The 27,710-nt window shown below is 34.0% G+C and overlaps 1 protein-coding gene across 1 annotated transcript in view; it reads left to right on the top strand.

Moving 5' to 3' along the window:
- MYO6 (myosin VI) overlaps window positions 1–27,148 on the top strand; it is a gene marked incomplete in the record, with an annotated part of 108,599 nt that extends 81,451 nt beyond the window's left edge. The window contains 13 exon segments of the mRNA XM_019651544.1: window positions 375–505; window positions 601–678; window positions 2,812–2,941; window positions 4,736–4,826; window positions 5,633–5,783; window positions 7,498–7,706; window positions 8,569–8,647; window positions 9,544–9,704; window positions 18,413–18,516; window positions 19,450–19,581; window positions 21,970–21,996; window positions 24,567–24,785; window positions 25,310–27,148. Of these exon segments, the coding sequence (XP_019507089.1) occupies window positions 375–505; window positions 601–678; window positions 2,812–2,941; window positions 4,736–4,826; window positions 5,633–5,783; window positions 7,498–7,706; window positions 8,569–8,647; window positions 9,544–9,704; window positions 18,413–18,516; window positions 19,450–19,581; window positions 21,970–21,996; window positions 24,567–24,785; window positions 25,310–25,509 (1,712 nt within the window).
- Between the last annotated feature and the right edge of the window lie 562 nt (window positions 27,149–27,710).

Here is a 27,710-nt window from a genome sequence, read left to right as displayed (position 1 = left end):
TAACCTCTGGCCTTGGAAATGGCCTAATGCACACCTTTGACTTATATATACTGTGATTGTGACATTGAGGTTTCTAGCAGAAAAAAAGGTAGAAACTAGATTTGAGTTTTCTAGAAAGCAGTAGTTTATCTCTAGAAAAGGGTTAGTCAGGTTGGTTTTAGATGCAATTTGCTAAAATAATTTTAGATAGTGGGTAAGTTGGGACATACTGAGTACAAATATGATAGTTCCTATGTAATATTGCTGAAAATTCCTGTAAATTGCTCCTTTCTCACATTAATTTGTTAGAATTAATTTGAAATTGATCATCCGCAAGGTAGTTTTGGACTTCTCTGCAGTGATTGGCACTAATCTGTGTTTGTTTATGAATCTAGGTATGGTGTCTGTTTTGGACTTGATGCAGGGTGGGTTCCCGTCACGAGCTTCATTTCATGAACTCTACAACATGTACAAAAAGTATATGCCAGATAAACTTGCAAGATTAGATCCAAGACTGTTTTGTAAGGTACAAACACCACCTAAACTGAAATTTCTTAGCTATAAACTATCTTTCTTATTGATTACTAGTTGGCATTTAACATTTTACCTTTTATTTTTCAGGCTCTTTTTAAAGCTTTGGGCTTAAATGAAATTGACTACAAGTTTGGGTTAACAAAAGTATTTTTTAGACCTGGCAAGGTAAATGTATATTTATATATATTTTTTATTTTTATTAAATTTATTGGGGTGATGGTGATTAGTAAAATAATGTATGTTTCAAGTGTACAGTTCTATAATATATCATCTGTATATTACATTGTGTGTTTACCACCCCGAGTCAGTTCTCTTTCCATCACCATGTATTTGACCCTGTTTACCCTCTTCTGCCATCCCCTCTCCCCATTTACCCTCTGATAACCACTAAACTGTTGTCTGTGCCTGTGAGTTTTGGTTTGTCTTGTTTGTTTGTTGCTTTCAGTTTATTATCCCACATATGAGTGACATATGGGTCTCGACTTTTTCTGTCTGACTTATTTCACTTAGTGTGATAGTTTTTATTTTACCATGATGAATATGAATAGTTGGGGTCAGTGGATATTTTTAAGCATTTAATGATTTGTATTATTCATGAATTATATGATCACTAACAGCATGCATATATGAATATGTAAGAAGTTTACAATGGGTAGTATTCTGGACAAGTTTTACAGTTTTTTTCAGCTTTGGAAGTATTGGAATCGGAGTATTGTTTAATTGGATTTTTTGCTTAAATAAGGATTAACCTGAAAATACTTCTGTTTTAAACAAGTTGAAAGCTTTTCTAAAACATACTAAATCAGTCTTAATAATTAAAAATTTTGAGTCTGCCTTGTGAGAACAAGTTCTATTAGAGTATGGTAGATTTGTAAGATATAGGAAATTGGACTGGTGTTCGTGCTGACTTCTCTTAAAGCCTAGAATGACTGAGTGTATAAATACATAGTTTTCTTGGCTACCACCTAGTTTTAGTATTTACAGGTTCTTGTATTAGGTTTCAAACTGACTTAAGAATATTTCATAGCTAAATATAACACATAAATGCAATTCACAATGTTTATAATATTTTCACCATTTTTCTTATTTAATATTAATTGAATTACATCCTCCTAATTTTAAACACAATTGTTATATAATAGCCAACCATACTTATTTGACTTAGCAGAATCATTAATAAGTATCTGTAGTGCCTAAAGGCTAAATTAATCATAATAAATCTGATTTCACATTTTTAAAATCTATGAGATAAAATCTATGTAATATATTACCAATGTATGTACTTCCCTGTGAATATTTTTACTGCAGAAAATTTCCTGTAAGAGGAAAAGAAATTAAGAGAATACAAATACATATTTGTAGTTGGCCTAGCTATAATCATACATATTCATCATAAACTCAATATTTCTCTTATTTCAGGGCTGTAGTAATATTTAGAATAATAGCCTGATAGAGAAAACACTTGGTCGTGTTTGCCTTTGGAAAAATTAATCACTCAGACGGACATGTTGAAAGCCCAAGGCAGATTTTCACAGGTCTTTAATCTCATTATGTTAGCTTTAAGTTAAGTTTGATTATAAGAAGCCATTATATTGATAGGTACGTGACAGTCTCAATATATTATAGTAGGATATTTGGTAAAGGACAGAAATTATTATGTAATTTGGTGATAAATTATGGAAATGATGCCTTGTATTAATTAATAATCTAATAACTGTTTTATCTGTGTTGTCGCTTAGTAGCAATTTTTTATCTCTGACCAAAATAGAGTTGGGGGTTGGAGGAGACAGAATAGTTTTAGTGGTAACTGATATTATATAGCTGACCTTGAGTTGTCATGAACTGTATACAGATATCTGAGAATGTGGATGAGTCAATTCAGAGATACAGTAGCCCTTTTTACATTTTTTTTCTCAGTAACAAAAACCTTTTTGCAAACCATCTATAATTGCCATTTAAAGTTTTTTTCTGTTTTTACTATTGAATCTGCTAACTAGACGTGAGGAACCCCCCTTACCTCTCCAAGAACCGGAAAGGAGGGAGGGAGGGAGGGAGGGAGAGAGAGGGGGGAGAGGAAGGGGAAGGGGAAGGGGAAGAGAAAGGGGAAGGGGAAAGGGAAGAGGAAGGGAAGGCACCAAAACAGCCAAGTGTGTATCCCACCGAGACAAAACCTATGTAATGGCTTGTGACCATTTCCAGAAAGTTAGATTTTGGATTTAAGTTCTAGTTATTTTGTAGCTTTGTGTGTTTAAACACATTTATCTTTTGATATTGACATTACATCATTTTATTTCCTAGTTTGCAGAATTTGATCAGATTATGAAGTCTGACCCTGACCATTTAGCAGAGTTGGTTAAAAGAGTCAATCACTGGCTCATCTGCAGTCGCTGGAAGAAAGTTCAGTGGTGTTCACTCTCAGTCATCAAATGTAGGTGTTTTCTTTCACCCAAGATTATTTTGGAAATGAGTTGGTTTGTGGAATGTTATGAAATTGTCTCAGTGGTGAGTGCTGGACAACAGGGACTGCGTCTCTTATTCATTCATGTCCCTGGTTCCTCAGCATAACACCTCATGTGTAGCATGTGATAAATCAGCATTTGTGGACTTTATTTTGAGTGTATATGATACTTCTTAATCCAAATGTATAATAGGAGAACTAATTTCATCACGTCCTAAACAAAACAGAATTCACTGTCTTGATTCTTTTCGCTCTCTCTCCCCTCCTCTTCTTTGCCCCCTCACGCCCCGCAATCTCACAGACACGAGCCAGAGCTTTTCTCTGGCCACCTGCATGACTCCACTACAGCATGCCCCAAATTCCAAGATTACATGTTCTCTTCTTTCTTTTCCCTGAAATCTTGTTGGTCAAGACATGCTGATTCCTCCTCCCAATACTGCACATTCTTTCCTCTTTTTTGCCAGTGCCTTAGTGGAGCCTCTCTTCCACTTGCATAACTTCAGTAGCTCCCAAACTGGTTTTCCGGAGTTCCCGAGTTCCCTTCCCAGAGTTCTGTCTCTAAACTAACAGCCTTTTAGTCAGGCTCTCCTTTAATGTAGAGCAAGGTCTGGAGCCTTAGAATGTCTTTCAAGATCACATACAGTGGGGCATAGGCTTCCCTTTCAGCCTCTTCTCTTGCCTCAGCTCTTTTAGAGCCTGTTCTCTGACACCCTGGCCTGAGCTGCTTTTTCCTGTTTCTGGCCAAGTGGCAGTGACTACTTATCTCTGACCCAAAAGGGTGAGGGGCAGATATTTTGGCATTACCTGAGGGTCTGTGGAAAACCCTTAATTGTGGGGAGCTCTTGTCAGTAACTTGATTCAATGTATAATTACCCCTCCCCCCACACTTAACGAGAGTATCTGGAACAGTGCTAGGCATATGAAAAATATTCAGGAAATTGTTCCTTATTAATAGAAAAAATAAAATTCCTTTGACATAATGAAAAGGAACCATGCAAACAAAAATTATTATTTAGGTCTTTTGTTACAGAGTTGTGGATATATCTTAAAAAAAAACTGTAATAAAGAAAAAAATAACAGAAGCTCTTTTCTCATCATTTTCCAAGTAGAACATAAACATATTTGTCATTAGCATTTAATACTTCCAGCTTTATATATTGCGTTATGATGGAAAACACAGGATATTAAAATCATCTGTACTATATCATTTGTTCATGGACTGTGTTGTGCAATGAAGTCAGTAAACCGTCAGGATCTTTGCAGGATGTTAGGGAAGCTCCAAAAAAATGTGTCAAAGTCAGATCAGTTTAGGACATTTTGGGTAACTGAAGTTAAATTACAAATGAATTCCTTTAGTGTAGGATTATCACAGGCCTCACTCAGTATGTTCATTGTGAATCTCCAAAAGTAGCTTACAGCTTTTCCTAAATTCATTTGACAGGGAATACTTTTTTGCAAGACACACCTGTTAACATTTCATAGGCCAGCATTGCCTCGGGCAGTTTGGGAAGCAGTAGTGTAGCATAATAAGGAAATAATACACTTAAAATGTGAACCTAGCTGTATACATGATATACTTTTTATTTATGAAGTATTAGGAATTAAAGAAATGTTAAACTTCCTGATTTTGATGTCTGGGATAATATGTTCAAGATTTCATGTTTCTTCAGAATTGCTTTGTGAAAGTGAGTGATTTTTAAAACTAGTGTATGTCTGATTTTAACTGAATAATTTTCTATCATTGTATTTTCCTCTTATATGTAGTGAAAAACAAAATAAAATATCGAGCCGAAGCCTGCATTAAAATGCAAAAAACTATTCGAATGTGGCTTTGCAAAAGGAGACACAAACCCCGGTAAGATGAACAGTGCCTAAAGAATACTACCAAGTTACCCAAATATTAAATGGCTATAAAGTCAGAATGAAGGGCAGTTTGGATACTCAAGAATTTCCCCTCTCTCTTGCTCTTTGTAAAAAGATGTACTTAGTCTGTTATTGTATTATTTATTTGAAATTAGTTATTTAATTCATTACTTCCCTAATTCATCACTTCCCTCATTCTACAAAAGGATTTGAAGGAGCTTACAAAAATATAGACACTATAAGAGGTTGAAATAAATGGTTGAAAGAAGCTCTTTTATTTTGATTAAGTGACTTGAGTTTCTTGATAAATGTCATATTGATATTGTTTTTAAAAACACCTCATTAATATTTTGACCATAATTTTGAAGAGTATCTGTAAGAATTATATCATGTCACTGTAAATTTAGTCTTCTTATTTGCTTCTTTTATTATTATTTTACTCTTTTATTAGTTTACTCTAAACTTGGAGGGCTGAATAACTGTTAATCTTTAACACCTTTTCAAAGAGATTAGATAACTCTTTTAAGTTCTTCTATAATTTGAATTCTCAAATTTTTCAGTGTAAATATAAAAGGCTTAAATCCTATTGACAGGCATCAATGTTATTTACACCCATATTTGATTGTTTTTTTTTTTTTTACCCTCAACAAGTTACCTGAAAGAGAGAATAATGAATAATATGAAAACAGAAGTGAAATATCCTGGTTAGCAATATGTTTAGCATTTTATTAAAATGAAAAAATCTGCTTATCTCATTAAATGGTGAAATTAAACTCTGACAAAGCATTATCTTTATAGTATTGATGGCCTGGTTAAGGTGGGCACACTGAAAAAACGACTAGATAAATTTAATGAAGTAGTGAGTGCACTGAAAGATGGAAAACCAGAGGTGAATAAACAGGTCAAGGACCTTGAAGTTTCTATTGATGCTTTAATGGCCAAAATTAAGGTATGTATTTTAAACCAAATGACTTTGACTTTTTATAATTTAATATCTTTTGTTATTGTTATTGAAAATTTATAGAAAAATATCCTCATTTTTTTAAGGATACAAACTGTTACAAATGTTGAGTCCGGGTAATGGCAAGTGATGCTCATTGTGTTACTCTTGCTACTCTATCTTTTTCATAGCAAAAAAATAAAAAACACAATTGTTACGGAGTTTTCTCTGTTGCTAGGAAAGACTTTTCCCCAAAAAATAGTAACTAAAATACTTTGTTGGCAAGCTTTTATGTTATCATTACTGAGAGGATTAATACAAATGAATTTGTTTCATGTTTTTCTACTTTCAGAAACTAATTTTTAAATTAATAAAAATAATGTAATAGTATTGAAAATTTGGAGAAAAATCACCAAAAAAACCCTGAACATACTAACGCATAACTGTCGTACTGTTGAATATTCCCTTCCCGTCTTATTTTATATGCACATATTTTGCATAGCTGTTATCATAAAGTACATTTAATCTTGTATCCCTATCATTATGTCATAGGCCTAATCCCTGTAATTACATTATCTTCATATAGGCTGTATCATAAATACTTAACTGTTATGAAAATAGCAATTAATTTTCCCCAAAATTTTGTAGGAAAAAAAGTGAGCCTCTTTTTTTTGTATTAATTTTTATTTATTTGATTACCTGTGGGATTGAAGACTTTTTCTATATGCTTGTTTGTTAATTATATTCCATCTGTCTCTTCATATCTTTTTCTGTTATATTTTAGGGTCTTAATGGTTTTCTCATTTAGTTTCATAAGTGAGTGCAGTTATGTGGGATATAATACCTTAACACAAGCCTTTTATATTTCTTGCAGATATTTTATGTAGACAGTGGTCAGTCTTAGAGGTAGAATGGAGAAAGAAGATCAAGAGAGGAATGAAAGGGCCGGCCGAGTGGCTCAGTTGGTTAAGAGCTCGCTCAAGAGTTTGAGCTCTGAGCAACAGCGGNCTCTGAGCAACAGCGGTTCGAGTCCAGCCCGAGCTGAGCAGCCGCTGAGCTCCCAACAGGTAGCAGGATGGCTCAGCTAAAAAAAAAAAAAAAAAGAGAGAGGAATGAAAATACTTTGGATAAACTTAGCTGATTTTGTAAATCTGTCAAGAGCCACCATCCCTGTTTATGTGGTATTAATTAATTAAAATCAATCCAGCCACATTTGTTGAAGACTCACGTTGGAAAATCATCCAGCAATTTTGGATATATTTAATAATATCTTAAATATTCCTTAGGGTACTATTTGAACATCATTATTAAAGAGTAGTAAACTGACAAAATAAACTAATCATTCCTTAAAAAATAATTTTTAACTACAGTATGTTATTTTGTCCACAGTACCCCCTTAAATATCTGATTACTTGATTAATAGGAAATAGATGTAAATAGTTGTATGTAGAGATAACTTTAAAATTTTTTGAATATTTTAAATGTATAAACAGTATAATAAAGATAACGGGGTTTATTGCTTACTAACTTTTCCAGTCTTTGCTATATATGTGCATATATATATAATATATAATATATATATTATATATATATATTTTTTTTTTACTATGGTAAAGGCATATAACATTTAATTTACCATCTTAACCATTTTAAAATGTACAATTTAGGAGTGTTCAGTGTATTCACATTGTGCAACAGAAGAGATAACTTTTTTTTTTTTAAGTCTACTATGATGACAAGGGAACAAATACAGAAAGAATATGATGCACTAGTTAAAAGCTCAGAGGAGCTCCTCAGTGCATTACAGAAAAAAAAACAGCAGGAAGAGGAAGCCGAAAGACTGAGGCGTATTCAAGAAGAAATGGAAAAAGAAAGAAAAAGACGTGAAGAAGATGAACAACGTCGAAGAAAGGAAGAGGAGGAAAGACGGATGTAAGGCATTTATATTGTTGTTTTGAAACAGAAGCTAACAGAATAGTGAATTCTTGGTGTTGTTGGTTAACAAATATTCTTATTTTTGAAAGTCATTCTTATTGTACAATACTACAGTCATGCACTATTTAACGATGGGGATATGCTCTGAGAAATGTGTTGTTAGGCGATTTCATCTTTGAGCGTACATCATAGTTATACAAACCAAGATGGTTTACCCTATTACACACCTAAGGTATATGGTATAATACCACCATGTATGCGGTCTGTTGTTGACCAAAATGTTATTATGCAGCTTATGACTGTAATTTTAGAATAAGTTTGAAAATGGGGAAGAGCTAACTTAATAACATAAAATAATTTTAACTGTATTCTGACTTTTGGTTAGATTCATACACCTGGAGACTTCTTAACTTGTTTTTAAAGTGATGGCTTGTATATCATATCATTTTATAAGCTAGAAAAGAGGTACTTTTACCTTTCTGCAATTTTATAACTGATAACATTTTGGAAGATTGTCATAATAGGGTAGATAGAAGGAATATAAAAGTTGTTTAATTGGAGGAGTAGAGGGAAGCACATGTAATCACATCCTTACAACAAGGCTTTGTAATCAAGTTATCTAGAGATGTTAAAGGTTATGCAACATGTTTGTTTTGTTTTGGAATAATTACTGTCAGTAGAGGAAGATTTTAGGTTTTTGGTTTGTTTTTTTTTTTCAAAATAAGTTGATAAGGTAGAGGGCCAGGAGGTTAATTTGAGTCCCCATTCTGTAACCTTTGTTTATGAATAGTTAAATTGCCTTCTGAAGGATTCCTTATTTTCTGTTAGATTTTTTTAAGAGTTTGCTATTTTTTGTTAGGAAACTGGAGATGGAAGCAAAGAGAAAACAAGAAGAAGAAGAGAGAAAGAAAAGGGAAGATGATGAAAAACTTATTCAGGTATGTAATGATTAGACAGTCAGACTGAATTTCTATCAAAATAGAATCTTCAAACTTATAATAACAAAAGAAGTGAAAACAAGATCTGTTAGGTAAGCTGTTAGTGGTTTATTCCAGAGATGAAAAGCAGCTTCTGAAGTGGTTATGGGAAGGCTCTTTGGATCTAGGGAAGTGAGTTCAAATCCAGGCTCTGTCACTGACAGAAATTATGACATTGCACAAGTCACAGTGAGTGACCGTGGGCCACAATTTTCTCTCTGTGTAGTGGTGGTAAATAATAGTTGTGAGCCTCAAACTAGCTAACACATGTTAAAAAGCATTTCGAACAGTGCTCAGTTCAATAAATACTAGTTGGTTGGTATTGTTATTATATCTAGGGGAAAGTCAGATGAACATTTACCTAAAACCTAATTTTATAATACACTGCTCCAATTAAACAAATTATAAAATGTTACCTTATAACTTTGTAGATATCAGTATTAATAGGTTAGGATTAAGATTCCCTCCTCACCCCCATTTTTTAAAAAGTCCATGCCTGAGAATAATTGATCATGTATTTGTGTTTCTGTTTTTCTTGGCTTTCATAATTTTTCCTGAGCACCGTGAACACTTTAAATTCCAGAAGTCTGCTTGTTTGGTGTTCGTGTTTAGGTGATACCTAGAATACTCATGCGATATTTGGGAGGCTCACAATAATACAATGGTGGAGCTGTGGTCTGTCTACCTTTTGTGGGATTTGGAAAGACTAAGTATAAGTCATGATGTAGAAGAGATTTCTCGTTAAACAGTACATATTCCTTAGTAAAAAACTTATATGGAACAGTTTAAGTAGTAACGGGAGTGATCAAGTAAGCAAGTGGAGGCGCTTTGGTGGAATGGCTTTCTGTCCTTGGCAGGCGGAAGTAGAGGAGCAGCTGGCCCGACAGCGCGAGGAGGAATCCCAGCAGCAGGCGGTCCTGGAGCAGGAGCGCCGGGACCGGGAGCTGGCCCTGAGGATCGCGCAGAGCGAAGCGGAGCTCATCAGCGACGAGGCCCAGGCTGACCTGGCGCTGCGGAGGTACTGGGCCTTTGGGTGGGCTGGAGCGCTCTCCCCGCTTTCCTTCTCTCTCTGCCTCTCGTTTCACCCCAAAGGGAATAGGAGAAAATCATATTCCTTAGATGCTGATATATTTTAAGTAAAATCATTTAAAAATTATTTTGTATCCACCTTTATACCCAAGTAAATGAAACGATTGATTTTAACAAATTGTTAAACTGTTGGGGGGGAAAAAAAACCACTGGTTCACGAGTACTTTAAGAAAACATCTCAACTTTTACTCTGAAAATGTCAGAGTATTATAAAAAAGGGCAGATATCTAATTTCTAAATACCTGCCCTTCAGTACTTGCATAGAAATCAGTGAATATATTTGAATCGAGTTTAATATATTTGAGATTGGGGTTTATTATTTTCCTAATGCAAATTAAAAAGCTATATCATTTATCTTAACACTTGGAATGAGGAGAAATTTTACAAACACACACATAACCCCATGTTTCAAAATTTCCCTTTCCAAGAAGGAAGGTTAATTGCATTGAAATATTTTGACTCCTCAGGTTTCTGAATTATCTCTAAATACTATACATTATTGGAGTGTGGAGGAATATGGAAGTTCTTACTAAAAATTGCAGGAAGGTTTTTAAATAATAGTTTCACTTAAAAAATTTAGAATGTAGAAAGATTAGTTATTTGATTATTTATTTGTAAAATCAAAGCAAAACAAGTTTGTGGGGTTTCTTTATATGTAATGTGTATGTTCTGTGCATATTTTGAGGCACATAGATATATGAAACCATAGTTTTCAAAATGTCATAGTATTGTTTGCAATAAAATATAATTAAAATACAACCACTAGAGGTTGCTCTTCCCTTGTGAAAGGAAAAAACTTGGTTCATATTGCAAGGCAGTACTTAGATTTTATTTAGCTGAAAACAAAGATGGGGAAGGAAAAGTTGTATGTTAAGTTGCCTTTATATATTTTCTAGTAAGTGATTATGTTGGGGAGCTCTGGGGCCTGAATTGTATATGAAAGTATATTATATTTAAATAAACTAAATAGGCCTAGCACAAACAGGGTATTATAATAATTGTTAAGTTCTTGGGCTTGAGTCCAGTATTGGGGCTCTTATTAAAACATTTCACTATAGTTTAGATATTTCAGCCTGTCTGTGGTTTTTGTAGCAGCAGACTCAGCTTAGCTGCTGTTCCTTTCTTTCCGCCTGTGTTAGCTTGGAACGGCTGGGAGCTTTTATGTATAACTGACCAGTGGCTTGGCCAGGCTCCTAAACAAACCAGGTTCTTACAGCTGCTATCCCTGATGTGTGTGAGGAAGTTCTACACCGGACACAGCTGTGTTTATTATGGCTGAAAGGCATTTCTAAAGGACTCATTGATGGAGTCATTTTTGGTATTCATTGCCAAGCTTTATGAGTAAGTATTTGAAATATTAAGCTATAAACCAGTGTCATTCTATATAATACAATATATATAAGATACTGGCTCGTATGTGGGCTCCTTCCTGTCCTCAGAAAGGTGCACTTTTTCCACGGGGAGTGGTCTCAGAGAAAGAGTGGACCATTTAGGACCTTTAACATAAGTGACAAGTTAACCTGTGATTTAAGTTAAGCAGAATTAACTAGGTAATGGTACCTTACTAAGCAATTAGGTGATATTCAAGCAGTTGTAACTTGAAAGGCAGAAGAGTTTGTTTTTGTCCTCTTGTGGGACAACCTAAGGATACTGTCCCCTCTCTGTAATGCTCATTTAAGTCCTTTTTGTCAGCTCCAGCTTCCAGGAAGCTTTCACTGTCCCCCGGGTCCTGTGAGCTCCTTCCCTCCTGAACCTCCTGGTGATTTTATAGTCTGTACTATCAGGAGTAGCACATTATGTTATGGATGGTGTTCTATACAGATTTTCCATGTTTGGTAATTTTTATCTTACTCCATGAGCTATAACTAAGTGTTTTTAAATGCTTATTTTATCTTTGTTAGTACTGAATTCTTTCTAACAAATTTGTGAGTAAGAACTCTTTAACCCTGTTCGTCGTATATAGCATGAAAATGTTGTTCTTGGGTTCTATGATGTATTAAAAATACATATAGATGGATTCTGCTGCAATAAACCATTTCAAGTTACTTTTCCAGCTTGGAATCCTGTCCAGTAAAGTCTAAGTGAGAATTGTTTTCCATATATGTAATACGTTTTAAAATATGATCTCAATCAGTTACACATGTGATTCTTGATGCAAAGTGATGATTTCACATTATACGCATGCCTTGGAGATATTGCGAGTTCTGTTCTAGATCACTGCATAATCATTTTGCTGGTGGAGGGTCTTGCCTTCAATTTGTAAAAACATTTGTGAGGCGCAGTAAAGCACAAAGCACAATAAAACGAGGTATGCCTGTACCTAAAATTATAAAATAATATTCAGATTCTATTAAAAACAAACAAGCAATTCTCACAATGTACAAATTTTCTAATCTAGATGTAATATATTTGCACTTTTATTTTCATTGAATGCCTTTTATTATCTTCTAATCATTTTTAATGAAGATTTAAAAACATTAAAATTCTGAGTGATCTCACACATAGATTAAATAAAGATAATGGAATTTTTAAAATCACCGAGTAAAGTCACTGAAACATAAATTTGGCACAATCCAGATTTTCACAATTTAGAAATGGCTATGATATTAACTAAAATGTATTCTTTTTACAGAGTTGATGGAGCAAGACCCAAAATGACACCGTATGTTGTTTCCCTATTTAAAACTTGATTTAATCATATAACCTTTTTTGTTACTAGGTTGTGGATACATTTTGGGTGAAATAGTTTCCTCATTAAAGTAAATTTTAGTAAACAGAATCCCATTCTCTTTTTTTTTTGCCCAGCAAAAATGTTTAATGCTCTTGTTTGGTGCTTAATGATAGTAATTTGTGATTTGGTTTCCTTCTTTGTTTTCTAACTTTGTTTAAACTTTAAAACCCATTTTGTTTTATTTTTTAATGTTTTTTAGTTATTCCCTACTTATGTCTTTATAGAAGCAGGTGTGGAGATATAAACAAGAATAAATAAAGTATTTGAGTCATGGCAGATAGCTCAGTTTTCAGTATATATAATAGTTTATTCTATTAATGTCTACAATAACTCATAATCTGAAGTTATATATACAGTGCTAATTTTGGTGATATATATATATATATATATATATATATAAAATATATTTTTGCCTGTCTTTTATATCTGTGCTAAATATATAAAATTTTGGAATATATATAAAATCTGAATTTTAACAGCTTTTAGAACCCCAGTTGTAATGTTTATAGTGATGGTTCTCAATTCTGTCAGACTCCATACCAATCGCAACTGTTTTATGAATGATGTGATCTACATAAAGAATTCTGTCCAAACAATACATAAAAAAGAAATAAAAGCACAACAATTTATAATAAAACAATTATTTTAATATGAAAGTGCTTGGTCACAACCACGGGAAAATATAATCAAGCACTCAGATGTTTGTATTTATACTTAGAATCACCACGAATGCAGTACTTACAAATGCAAATTTATATAAGAATTTTATCAGTCAAGTAAATGCCATGAAAGTGTGAACAATCCTTTGTAAAGTTCTGAACAGAGTTAATTACAATCCCCTCTCATTATACAATAGTTGCATTCCTAGGAAAATTCCGTGAATATTAAAACCATGCAAAAAAAGAGGTTGTTTTACATGTAAACTTTGTTTACATGTAAAAGTATATGTGTATGTGCATTACACCTCAGTATGTCAGGAGGACATGTTAGAGTCACATGGGCATGGGCAGCTCTTCCTTGTGCAGGACATTGGGCATTCCTGACCCATCACCTCATCAGATGCCAGGAGTGCATTCTCACAACGCTATAATCCACGGTGCACCAAACATCATGAAAATGTCACTGATTTAGTGCTATCGCCCTCTATCAGAACAGCTTCTTAACAGTTATCATTTGAGCTTGAATTAAGCCCTGCCCTGCAGCTGATGTCTAAAGTCAAATTGTGAGCATTCGCATATAGTTTGGGAAAATCAGGAGAAAAGCACCTGGCTGCAGGAACCATTTCTATCCTGTATAGTTTGTGTAGCACCTAGAGCAGTAACATAGGGTTAGGTGAGATATTAAATCTCAGTGGAGATTGCCATCTAGTGATGCGTTGGTGCATACAGAGAAATCACTATATGGTCAATAGACCAAGCAGTAGAGATCTTTGAAATGCCATGAATTTCCTTGAAACCTGCTGTGGAAAAAGAAATGGGAAAAGCTTTGGGAGAAAGAGATGGTAAAAAACAGATGCTCTTGGATACTGAGATAGCAACCTTGAGGTAGGGTGATAATCGAATGAAAAATAGTTTTTAAAATCATGCTGAATTTCAAAGTTAGAAAATTCTGACTAGCCTACTGAGAGATTGATAAATATATTGCTAAGAGGTAATTTCTTTAGATGAAATTTGCGTCTTTTTCTTTGTTTTTGTTATCCTTGGTCATCAGTTTTGAAAGGTTACTTTTTCTCTGATTGTGCTTGCTTGGCCAGACCTCTGTCAGTACCTGATCGTAGCCAGTGTTCATTACAAGGAAGGAGAAACACAGGAGCCCTTCACTTCCTTCCAATCAGGGCATCCAGGCATCTTGGCAGGCATCCAGGAAGCTGTGCCTGGAAGCAAACATACCGTATTTGCCGGCGTATAAGACGACTCGGCGTATAAGACGACCCCCTAACATTTCCACTCAAAATACAGAGTTTGTTATATGGTCGGCTGTGTGTGATTTTGCGAGTGTGGTAAAATCGCATAACAGCAAAATCGCATAACAGCCGAGCATACACCCAGCAGCGCTGCTGATGCCTGAACGGTATGTGGAATGAAGTGGGCGGGCATCGGGAGGCCACTGTGGCACGGGGCAAGCACTATGGGCAGTCTATCTGAAGTGTACCTGGCGTATAAGACGACCCCCCACTTGGAGGCATATTTTTCAGGGCCAAAAAATCGTCTTATACGCCGGCAAATATGGTACCCGTTTTCTTCTTTATGATTTTTACTGATCTGTAAGATTTTGAGGTTTACCAGAGTCTGATGAATAGAATGAGTAAAACAATGATTTATTGTGAAGGAAGACAGCAAAGGACAGGAAAACCAAACAATGAAGTTAGCAGAGTATTGGTGAACATGATTAAACATCCATCCCATTTCACAGAATTAAACAAATATTGAGACAAGTCACACTCTTCTGGGTAATAAAAGAAAGTTTTTTGCCTTTGGGAAATGTGTGTCCTTGAAAGGTCAAAACATTTTTGACCTTTAATTTAACAAGTACTTGATACATTTGAATTCTTTTGTTTTTCAAAGCATGTTTTGTTGTAGAATTTTAGAACTTTGAAGACATCAGACGCTATTTAAACTCGGGCACTGTAAAATAGGTCGGCTTGGTTTAATGCCGTTAAGTCTTGTCTAATTAATATTTACTAAGCAACCCCAGTGCAAAAACCCTTGTGTAGAATCAATATCCTGCCAAGTTTCCTGTATGCATTTAGAACATGCTGATGATAGTCTATACATTAAAAAAAAAGAGAGAGAGAAGCGTGGCTCTCATGTGATTTTTATATGAAAGTTCCTACTGCAAAAATGGAATTCAAATAACTTTAACTAGATTTAAACAAAATTTTGCTGTATTTTATGACTATAAATGTTGAGAAGTATATTATAGACTTTTATGAAGTAAAATAATGAGTGGTTAATAAAACAACAATCTCATTGAAAATATAAATTTTTAATTATCCTTTTAGATATTTTAAGTAATTTATGTAGTTGTCTTTTATATAACTATGTTGTATTATTATTTTCCTTATAGGGAACAGATGGCAAAAGAAATGTCAGAATTCTTGAGTAGGTTAGTGCAGTGTAATTTGGGGAAATAAGTGTCACCTCAAAATCATATTTTTAAATTATTCTTCATTATTTGGACCAGAACCTGCTCTAGGAATAGCCGACTCTTTCTATGTAAATTTTCTGTACAAGAAATGTCATTTTACCCTCACATGGAAAAAGGTAAAAACCAGTGTTCCTCTGAATCAGTGTATGTCAATGGGGATACCTTTGGCGTTTTGGATGGGTAGTCCCCACCAACTCATACTGACAAAATGAGTATTTTGAAACTTTCTCTGGAGATGGTGCTGCCCTCTGGCTGGGAACCACTGTGCCTAGTTGAAGCGGGGCAAGTAGAGGAAGAGTTTGGCTCCTGAGGAGCTCTACACCATAGCGCATGGTTCAAATACCACTGATGTCAAAATTGAGCCATCAGAGGGTATAACTTCCCAGCAGGATCTGGTCCATTACCTTTATAAGTGGATATGAATCAATCACATTTTAACTGTCAGTTTTGAAATTAGAATTAATTGAAAGTGTAAAGTTAATATGTTTTTAAAAAATCAAAGGTCAATTTTGCTACTACCATACTGGATCATTTACGTAATCACGTAATCACGTCTTTATAACAATCTAATCAGTAAATTTACACCTTTATTTTACTATTTTAATAACTCCAGAGATTGGAAGGGGAAGCACTTAAATACATTTCATTTATGTACTTCTTAGGATGCTGATATATTTTTTAGCAGGTGTATATTTGTTTGAGGTAATATGAATGAAAAGTTAGTAATATAAAAACCACATTTTAAGCAGTAACAATTTGAACTCAATGCTGTTATTTTTTAAAGTATCAAAACACACCTCATGTATATTGACACATCATATGTTTTCTGACAGCTATAAAACTGTGTACTATGTAAATTCACATTCTCTTTCAAAAGAAAACAACAACGAAAAACCCATAATAATTTTCAGCTGCTCTCCTAGAACAGAATCTTAGAAGAGCTAGGAAGAAAAGAGAATTTTTTGTTAATTGAATGGTGGTTTAGGGATGTAGAAAAGAAAAAAAGAATATGTATTTGAATAAATGTTAAAGCATAATTTATTGTTAAGGGTAGTAGAGAAACCTTGCTGACACACAGCTGGCTCTTTTTGAGCAAAGCAATTAAAAGAGAAAGCTATAATATAGGGAAAATTGCCAGTCACACAGCTTATGAAAAGTATAGATTCTGCTATAAACCTAAAACAGATTTTAAACACAAAAATGCAGGAAGGACTAAATGGCCACACGTTTTCTTTAACCAGGCGCATATATATATATATATGTCTAACAGTTTAAAAGTGTGTATGCTGAATATGTTATTTTTTATTCTTTAAAATGAAAGTATAAATTTGTCTTTTAAAGAGGAAGAATTACCTAATTTATTTTGTTGTTAAGACTAATATGTCAGGAAGGAAGGATACATATTTTCAATAGCATCATCTCATTAAATGTTTATGTCTTGACTGTCAAGATTGCTCTTATCTTTCAAAATGTAAAATATGAGAAAACAGTAGCTCATTTTCGAATATTGTACCTTGATCGTCCCTCTTGAAGGGGAAATATTGTCCGAGCAGTGGATGATAAAGGCGAAATTCCTTTTGTGATACCTGAGAAGCAGTATTTTAGTTCTTTAATATTTAGTTCTTTTAATTTTTGTACCGTCTTCTTTTCATGTCTTAAAATATGATGTGTTTAAATTCCTTTGTTACATGGAGCTTAAAAGTCCACTTGCAGCTTATTCCGAGTGTCTGCCTTCCGGCTAGTATAATCTTCTGCTGAAAAATAATGTTCGTTATTACAGAAAAGAAATTGTTGCCATTTTTTCTGAATAATTATTTCAAATTATGTATATAGAAACAAGTCTTAATCCCTGAGTAGCACTGCCATGAGAGCTGAATTTATCCCATCTTATTTTAAAATACATTATTCTTTTTATCTTTTATATATATTTTTAATATTTTAAAATTTATCTTCTCTTTCCCCACTCAGATGTTCCTACTACACAGGGCAAAATATAACACTTGTGCCCTTTGAAATTTCTGTTATCTGCCTCATGATTTAAAACCACTTCCTTTAATTTAGTAGCTGTCATAGTGTCACTAAATATGAGGGTGTGGTTTTATCTGCTTGTAGAACTTTTCTAAGTTTTCTTTAACAGCGAAGCAAAAAAGTCTAGAATCAGGAGTTTCCAGAACCTAACAGCTCTGTGAGCCTCCCTTTAATGACTAATGCAGTGGGTTGCAGTTTAGCCACTTACCTGGGGACCCTATAAACACCAGATGCCCAGGGAGATTCTGCGCCAGTAGCTATGGCTGGAGCTTGGTCATCTGTAGCTTCCAATAGTCTGTAGGTGATTGTACTGTACGACCTCAATGGCCCATAAACCCTTAATGTGCTACTGATGATGTTTCGTGTATGTTGAGGATTTCTTTTCTGATTTTGAGGAATATATATAAGAGCATTTTTTTTAACTTTAGATGTTCATATATCCATCAGAACATTGAAACTGAAAGCTGGGGAAAATCCATGATACTAGAATTTTGGAATCAGGTCTGATTGAAAACCTAATAGGCTATTAAACGGCATATTGGAAAATTTTAATTTACCTGGACATCCTATAGCACACCATTCTTAATCTCATCTGTCAAAGATACAAAAATTGTTGTGTTTTTCTAGTAGTTATTTCCAGCTCTTAAACTTACGCTCACTTTCTTGCCTGTTTAGTCAGTGTTTCATTCATTTTTCTAGTTTAAATGTTCAAAAATATGTAATAATTACAGAGGTCCTGCTGTACAAGCCACCAAGGCAGCTGCTGGTACCAAGAAACATGATCTTAGTAAATGGAAATATGCAGAACTACGTGATACCATCAATACCTCTTGTGGTAAGTGTATAGTGAGGATGAAAAATGGTAAGGCTCCGTACCTGACAGGTAATAAATACTCAGATAGGGGTGGGATTTTTAAAACTTTGCTATAAATCAGTATAAACCATTCTGTTTGTTATGGTTACCTTGAAATGAAGACCTAATTTATACACAGCTAAAAGAAAGACATACTTACTGAATTAAATTCTTTTTGCCTATATCTTGCCCTAGGTCACAGAGGAAAAGCATAGAGAAATTATAGTTTGGGCTGTATTAATGACTGGCCCTTCTAATGTTATTTATAATAAATACTTATATATCAAAATCTTTTGGTCTTGAATGCAAAGTAAAAATGGCAGTGCAGTCCTTTCATTTTAATGCGATGTTTCTTCCCACAGAAATGTACAATACTATATCCAGAGGGTCCCACTCATAGTTATGGTCTTGGTTAAGTCACAGTGTTTGAGTTCAGGACACTATGACTAGGAACTAAAGAACTTCTTACTATGTTCTTTCCCACCTCACTGAGTTTATCTGTGTAATGACACACATAAAAATGTGTTGCATGTAAATCTAGTTTGCATTTGAAAACAGTGACTTTTTATTCTTTTGTCATGGCCTGTGACCTTGGACAAGTGACAACCTCTGTGATTTAAGTTTTAGACCCATTTAGTCCAGGGTTCTTGTGTGGAGCAAAAAAGATAATAATAATGCATAAGAAAATGCTCTGTAAATATAAAACATAATATTACCATAAAATGCACATCTCTATCAATAATTAGCTTTCTTTTGATTTTGTACTATTATAATAATTGAAAAATAAAAACTTTATATAATATATACTATAAATATGTATATGCTAATGCCACAGAATAATTATGTTAGACAACTAAATTAGGATGTTCCCCTTTATTTATTTACTTAGTTTGGCTCTTTCTATATAATCAATAGATATTGAGCTCCTGGCAGCTTGCAGAGAAGAATTTCATAGGCGACTAAAAGTGTATCATGCTTGGAAATCCAAGAACAAGAAGAGAAATACTGAAACAGAGCAACGTGCTCCAAAGTCTGTCACTGATTATGGTAAAAACAAATCTGTACTTTTGACTGTTCTAAAGTATGTGTGTATATATATATTTTTGACTGAGATATCCAAAAACTGAATTTCATTACTTTGTTATACAAAAAGCAGAGCTGTATACTTGGAATTGGAAAATAGAGCAGGGTAGACATAATCCAGTGAAAGCATGCACTAGCTTTAACATTAATTAAGAATACCCGTGATATATGAGTTGTTATTTCAGTCTTAAAAAGTAGTAATTGCAATTTCATTTGTTCAGTTTGCTACCTTTAAACTGGCACAATTTATTAGCTTAATTCTGGTTAATGTCAAGGTGACAGCATATTTAATATCTTTTTTTAGAAGGGTATAGTTCCAGCACTTGATAGTACGAGTATAGTTTAGCAATTCATGACCCACACTGACTTAGAAAATGAGCTCTCAGCTATATTTTGCCTTCCCCACTTACCTCGCAAATCAGTGTTTGATTCAAGTCATTTAAATGGTAGAATTTCAGTGTTTCTAAGTTGTTGCAAGGAATAGATTGAGGGAGGGAAATATTAAAAGAAGAGATGTTAGTGCTGGTGATTGTTCAAGGGGTGTCATCAGTCAGACTGTCGCACTGGAAGAGTAGAGAGAGATCAGCTGGAACTACGAAATGGCAAGTGGAAGGCCCTCTCAACACTGATCTTCTTGTGACCCCTACTCTGTCCTCCAGTTAAAAAATTTGTCTCTGGGAATTGAGGATGACAGGATGATTCTATTACCTGTTCACTGTTTGTACCAAGTTTCCAAGCACAGTTACTTTTATAAAAATGGCAGTGGGCTATGCCTTTTAGCTTTAATGTTCTAATCGTGACCATTAGCTGATTGATACATCTGAATGATTGTACTTCTTAAAAAGAAATTAATGTTGCATATACATTTGGAATGAGTATGCAAATATTTCTTGTATTTTTAAACCAGAATACCTTGCTCATTCAACTTTGCCTCAAAAGGAGCAAATGATACATGGCTTACCTTGCTGGTTCGTATACTGTTTCCATTCCTAATGTGTATGTATGTATATATGTATACATACATATATACATACATACATACATATATGTACACTATTTGGAAGAGCAAAATAATAGAATAAGAAAATATCCCAAGTCCCATTCAGGTATATGAACAAATTTAGGAATTTTATAACTTTAACAATTTTATGTGAGTACACTCCACATATACTGGGGGTGCCAAAAAATATATACATACACATGGCTTGTATTCATCTTTTGTTATTGGTATATATTATTATAATTTTAATATAGTTTTTTCCTTTCTTAAAATGTGTATACGTCTTTTTGGCACCCTCTGTATATAGCCTTCAGAGAATTTGGTTATGGGCCATTTTGGGGTGAAGATGTAATTTCTGCTATGAAATGTACATTCTTATTTTTCTCTAGTTTTTTTTCTCATGTCAAATTCATTCTGACACAGGAGTACAGGTAAAAGGAAAAGGTGAAGAGCACCAAGATGCTTAACAGCTCAGTTGAGAAAATTCTGTACTAAGGTAGTTTCTTAATGGAGCAGATAATCAGCCTTTAAAAAGAACTGCTCTGTAGTTTAATATCTGGAAGGATTAGAATTCATTAATTTGAGAAAATAATGACAAGTTATGATTAGCACAAATATAACAATATGATTTTTAAGAGGAATACATTGACAAATCATGGGAAATGCTTGTAATTAGGAGTCGGGGTCCCCAAACGCCCTTCCCGTGTGCTGTACTAGGTGAGCACGCTCGCCTCACATTTACTACAGAGAGAGATTTTCAGAAGTAATGTTGGTGGCAATGGAAAATTACCCAGTAAAGATACATAATATTTAGTTGTTTAAAACAGCGACTTTGGAGAGTAGTTTATTTCATAGTTCCTGAAATAAAAATGGTGTGTGTTTAAGATTTAGACCATTTCAAGACATTAAAACAAACTGGGTATATGTAAACATGGCAATGCTTTTTCTCTATGCATATCAGTTTTTGATGAATTTGGAATTTATCTTCTTTTTCTGCAAAAACTCTAGTAATGTTTTAAAGGTACTGTAATGTCCATTATTAAGTCATTGTGTTGGATTTTTGTTTGGATGTTACTGTGTCCCAAAATTGCAAATGAAATAACAATTTTTAAATGTTGTCACTCTTTATGTGGCTAACAAATAGAATTTCCTAAAACATAATCAAAATACTTTTTTTTTAAAATAAGAAAGCATCCAGTTATAGGTAATTCTGAGAGTATTTGGCTATGGATATGATATTTACTTGTTAGTTACCACCTCAATTGATGGGAAGGCTTTATAAATGAGAAGAAAGCTCACTTAACAGTTTTGGCATTTTTATGTTTTCTTCAACATACAATATTTGTTCACAGATTTTGCACCATTTTTGAACAATTCACGTAAGTCAATGGGTGGTGGTAACTCATGAGCTAACTGGAAGATGGGTCAAAAATACTTTATAAAGTACTAACTTCTATTAAACATTGTTTTGCTACAATTTTAATGGAATTATAGTACATTAATGTTAGTTTATCTGTTCTAGACACTTAATTTGAAATGTTTTCATTCGAATAACTCCAAAATACATATGCAGAATAAAATTTAATTGTTGTTTTATTAAATTACTTAAATAACTAGCATTTTAAACTGTGAATATACACAGTTCTTATTGTAGCAAAACTCTGTCTTAATAAGCAACTGAGCTTTTAGAATAAAGACTAACTTCAGGTGCTGGTTTCAGACACTGTCATGGTTTAAGCATTTCTGTTCAAAGAGATTTGAGTTTTGTATGATAATAGAAATACAGATTTAATAGGATGCCATCTAATAGGAAGTGGAGATTATTCTGTTACTTTTATAGCTTCCCATAATGCTTTTTTTTTTTTTTTTGGGGTAACAAAAACTTTGAGTCTTCTTAATGTACTGTAAATTTCTTCTACAGTCAGTTAAGCAACAGTTATTTGGACATACAGCAGGTCCTCAAATAACTTCGATTCATTCGTCATCATTTCATTACAACATTGATGAAATACCATAGGAACTTAATTCTTGTTGATATCAATTAACTTGTGGTAAAATTGGTTTCATTATACATATGTTATTTCGCTTGAAGTCGCTGAACCTATTGACAATATTACGTGAGGACTTAGTGTAATGCCTTATTTATTTGCCAACTGGTTGGACCTGATTTTTTAAAAGTGCTTCTAGTAATTTATAGGGCTACATTTGAAAATTATTTCCAACTTTTGAAGATAACATGAGTGAATGTGAAAGAAACAGTTGTTTGGAAGATTAGTTATAAGCTTTTAAAGTCTGTATCTTTGTACTTTTCCAGATGGATATTTGTTTCAGGCTTCCTTGATACAATTTCAGTTCTCACATTAGTAGGAAAAGCTATCAAAGAGATTATGTTGGGTTTTTAAGTTTTACACAATATATTAAGTTACAAGAAACTGTAGCTTTTAAAGAAACAAGTAGGTTAATCTAATGGTTAGTTGTCAGTATAGTAGTAAGCTTCCTATCAACTGGACATTGAATTCTAATTCACTGCTTAAGATGGAAGGAAGGGTTTTTATTTTTTTATCCTTTTAAAATGACTTAGTTTTGAGTTTGGGGTGTATTTTGTGCAAAGTAGGTCATTTTTAGAGCTTAAAATGGAAACATTGAGCTGTAAGTAGTTTTGGGGGAACAGGAACAAGAGGATACATAAGCTCATCTGTGTTAACATGCTAAGGGCGATGCCGCTTTTTACAGTCACTAACAGAACGGGGCCTCCTTTTCATTCCTTCGTAGGTGTGGCACAGGTTTTCTAACTGCTTTTTGCTTTCTCTGCTTTGCACAGAAATAAATTCAGCCACTCTAAAGCTTTTGCTATTGGTGTAAAAAGTAGAATAAGAGTATTTTCATCCTTTCAGTACTTGGAAATTCTTACAAAAGCCATGTGGCTGTTCTTGACTTACACATATTATATAATTTTTCACTGACATACTTAGCTTTTCAGTCAGATTCTTAGTTGCGCTGCAGTAAATGGTTAGTCCATTTTGAATGTTGTGAGTATAAAGTGTATTAAACAGATTTACCAAAGTTATGCTGCTGAAGATGTAAAGTCATTGCCCCAGAGAAATGTTTATATTGGCAGATAAAATAAAAACCTGTTTAGTAGTTAAAATTGAACAAGGGAAAAGAGATTAATATGAAGTCAATGCCCAGCACTATCAGAAAAGCAAGGATGTTTTTTCCTATTGCAAAAAGAACCAACACTTTTGACGTATTGAAGTTGATTTTATTCCAAGAGAAATCTGATTTCAGAGTAAGTAAATATCTCTGAGGAGAAGTTTATGCTTACTTTTACAGTTTTTGTAGTCATTGTGTCATGAAGTTATTTAAGTATTATTAGTAAAATATTTGTATTAGCTTGGCTATTTTAAATCACAAAATTGGCAAAAGAGGAAACTTTTATGTCTTGTTCTTTTTTGAGGAAATTGTGATTAAATGCACAAATATCTATAATCCTTCAGATTTGTGAAATGACTGTTTTATCATAAACAGTCCCGTAAAGTTATTCTTCAGCCTTCATTAAAACTCTTTGGGGGGGAAATATAAATCTAGTAAATAATACTAGTTTGCTTTTCTGCCATGTGAGTTTATTTTAGGTTATGGATACAGTCATTTGTGGAAATCTGGTAGGGGTTGGTTGTTGTTATTGTGGTGGCTGGAGAGAGAGTGTGTGTGTGTGTGTGCATGTGTATGTTTGCAATGAAAAGGAACATCTTTAGGGAAAGAAAATTCTAAGAAATCACACTGACTTGTAGTCATCTATGGGCAATTAACACTTACATTTTGTTTAAAATTTACCATTAGGAATCCCTCTTCTTCCATTTCAAAAAAATGTGTGGTGTATTTTAGGATTAAAGACTGTTTTTGTTGTCCCCTGGGCTGCTGGTGTAACTCTCCTTGTTCTGCGGAACAGCTCAGCAGAATCCAGCTGCTCAGCTTCCTGCCCGGCAGCAGGAGATCGAAATGAACCGACAGCAGCGCTTCTTCCGCATCCCGTTCATCCGCCCTGCTGACCAGTACAAAGACCCTCAGAATAAGAAAAAAGGCTGGTGGTACGCTCATTTCGATGGACCGTGGATTGCCCGGCAAATGGAACTCCATCCTGACAAGCCACCCATCCTTCTTGTGGCTGGTGTGTATGATGCACATGAAAAAATTTTATAAATCAAAAAATGATGATAAACTCTGAATGAAACAGTCTAACATGTAATGTAAGAATTCATTAAATTTCAGGGTTGAGGGATGGAGTTTTGCAGTTCAATCACATTTGCAGTTAATTGAGGATTAACTTATTTACAGTGTGCAATCGCTTGGATTAATTATGTCCTATAGAGCACATAGAAATATGTCTGTGTCCTAAGAACCTTTTCATTGGTGTTTAATCAGTTGATATGTAGAAGGTTTAAGGAGATGTAGCATTTTTATTAACTCCAATAATGTGTTTGACCAGCTCTAGTGTTAATACATTTTGAAAGGGTCCTTGGTGGAGAACAAATTTAAGTGGCCTCTGGTGAATCTATTTAGCACATTTCAACCTTAGAAGAAGAATATAAAGCTCTAAAAGTTCTCAAAATCTACGAGAATTGATAGATATTTCAGGATTAAAGTTTATAATAAATGGATCTGAAAGAGATCTCTGATGTCTTATCTATGCAGGTAAGGATGACATGGAGATGTGTGAGCTGAATCTTGAAGAGACAGGCCTGACCCGAAAGCGTGGTGCTGAGATTTTGCCAAGACAGTTCGAAGAAATTTGGGAACGCTGTGGAGGCATCCAGTACCTTCAGAATGCAATTCAGAGCAGACAGGCTAGGCCCACCTATGCGACGGCCATGCTGCAGAATCTGTTAAAGTAGATGTTGCAAGCTAACCTTGCAGCTGGGAGCCCTTGCTGTGGTACTAGGTAGGGTGTGTGCCCCAGAGATATAACCATTCCACGGTCATGTTAGAATTACTTATACCAAGTGAACAGATTTTATTAATCATGGCTTTTTGTTAAGTTAAGGTTAATTACGGTAGTGATTTGGGGACCTAAACATTATTTTCCTGTATCCAGCTGTAGCTATTAAACCTCTTACTATTCTAATACTTGTTACACTTGGACAGATTCTGACATGTCTCATTCTTTGCCAACAGACTACCTTAAGTTCATCATCATTGTTCTCTAGGAAAAGAAATTTTTTTTAAAAATTCAAAATACTTGATTTTTAAGGATGACTCAGTACAATATAACTGGAATAATGAAACCTTTCCTAAATTTTCTTACAAAAACTAAGACACTTAAAATGATCAAGGCATTGATATTTTGATATGAAAAGCTATATACATTCTTTACTCACTTTTGCAGGAATTCATGGAAATTTCCAGTAAAGGTGGAAATTTTTATTCCCCTCTACCTTTACAGTGTGTCTTAGTTTGAGTACAGCAATTCACCTGATGTCCTAGCATTCTAGAAAGAGCCTTAACATAAGTGATGTACTTTGTGATAAAGAAGTACTCATAGCATCCTGCATAGATTTGTCTTTCTTCTCTATCACACTGTGTTATAAGAATATTTTTCTTATATTCCGTGGACAAATAAAGGAAATTCAGATCATTTAAATGCTTAAAAATCTTGAGATAACTTTTGTTTCATTTAGAAAAGAAAATAGGTTTTAGGTGGCACTGTGGCTTAACTGGACTGAATTCAGATATTGTTTCATCTTCATCTCAATTGCGTTGTTTGTGTCAAAATCTTGTCCAAGTTGTTTCACGTGATTTAAGCTAGTGTTCTGCTTCAAAACATCCTTGTTTTAAAAAAATTCCTAGTGTCTTTTTTGGCCTTTAAGATTTTGGTAATTGTAGAGCTGTTTTATAAGCTTTGTAATTCAAAAACCCTTGTACTTAGTAATTGCTTGTTTCATGTAACTGATAATTTAAAAGAAAATTTTCCTTGTGTGCTGTTAGTTTTGATCAAATGTCAGCAGTTTCTAGCCTATATTTATGACTTTCATATTAGGAATTTGGAGACAAAAATACATCGAGGAGTTAAGTTGACATAATCCTAAGGAGTCTTGTTTGTATTTTAGAATAAAATTAGAAAATAAAATTATTCTCTGTACTCTTTTTTTTCCCCTGATTTTTAAAGTCACTAACCTTTGAAATGAATTTTCAGTGTTTTTTTTTCCTAGAAAGAGTACCTCAGTTAGGAAAATATTTCCCAGCTGGTTACATGAGTGCTTGTGAGCCACAGACACTGTTTGCAGAATTGCTTCTCTCATATGTGTCTTAGTACAGAAATATTTATTTATTATGATGCTGTGCAAATGATTGTCTTCTGTTAAAGAAATTAAACGGTCCTATCTGTGCTACTGAGAATGTGAAAATGATTGTCTTTTGAAGGCTGTATTACTCCATAGACTCACCCACCCTTGGGTCATTTGATCATTTGGTCCTTATGATTGGTGACAGAAGGTCTGGTTACTGAAAATAAATAACCTATTCTCTCTCTTCTCATCACTCGCCTTTAATTGTTTTTATTTGCATAGGAGAGTGAATGATAAGCTTTGTTTCTTAACTAGTAACAAGTAAAATTCTTGAAGAAAATTTAGTAACCAAGTAGTTCCTTTAGTACTGTTTTCATAAGCAGTTTTATGTATCTCTTAGATACATGCAGCCACTAGATGGAAAACTGATCTAACAGCTTAAAATTATTGTAATGAGAAAACTTAACATTTTGAAGAATTTGTAAGAACTGTATCACAGCAAAGCACTGTTATGAGCCTTTAGTTTTTTACTTTAATAGCTAGTAAAATTATAGTCTTAAGCCATTTTGTTGCTAATTGTGTCACACAGCTGTCCTAGAACTTACCTGTTTCAAGTAGTCTCCTGAGTTCACTTTGTCTACCAGGAGAACTGCCCTAATTCAGATAGACTCACAGTAACCTACATACAATAGACGCACATACACACAGGAGCCCCTTTGCTGGAGACATTTAGGACCCAACAGCCTATAAGGGAAAAAGCAGAAATGCTGTTCTAAAAGATGTTGCTGTAACTGTTTTGCAGTGTTCACAAT

This window comes from Hipposideros armiger, unplaced genomic scaffold (assembly GCF_001890085.2).
Source record: "Hipposideros armiger isolate ML-2016 unplaced genomic scaffold, ASM189008v1 scaffold_162, whole genome shotgun sequence".
Taxonomy (NCBI): Eukaryota; Metazoa; Chordata; class Mammalia; order Chiroptera; family Hipposideridae; genus Hipposideros; species Hipposideros armiger.
The sequence above is the reverse complement of the archived record's forward strand: the minus strand, read 5'-3'. Positions and strand labels throughout refer to the sequence as shown.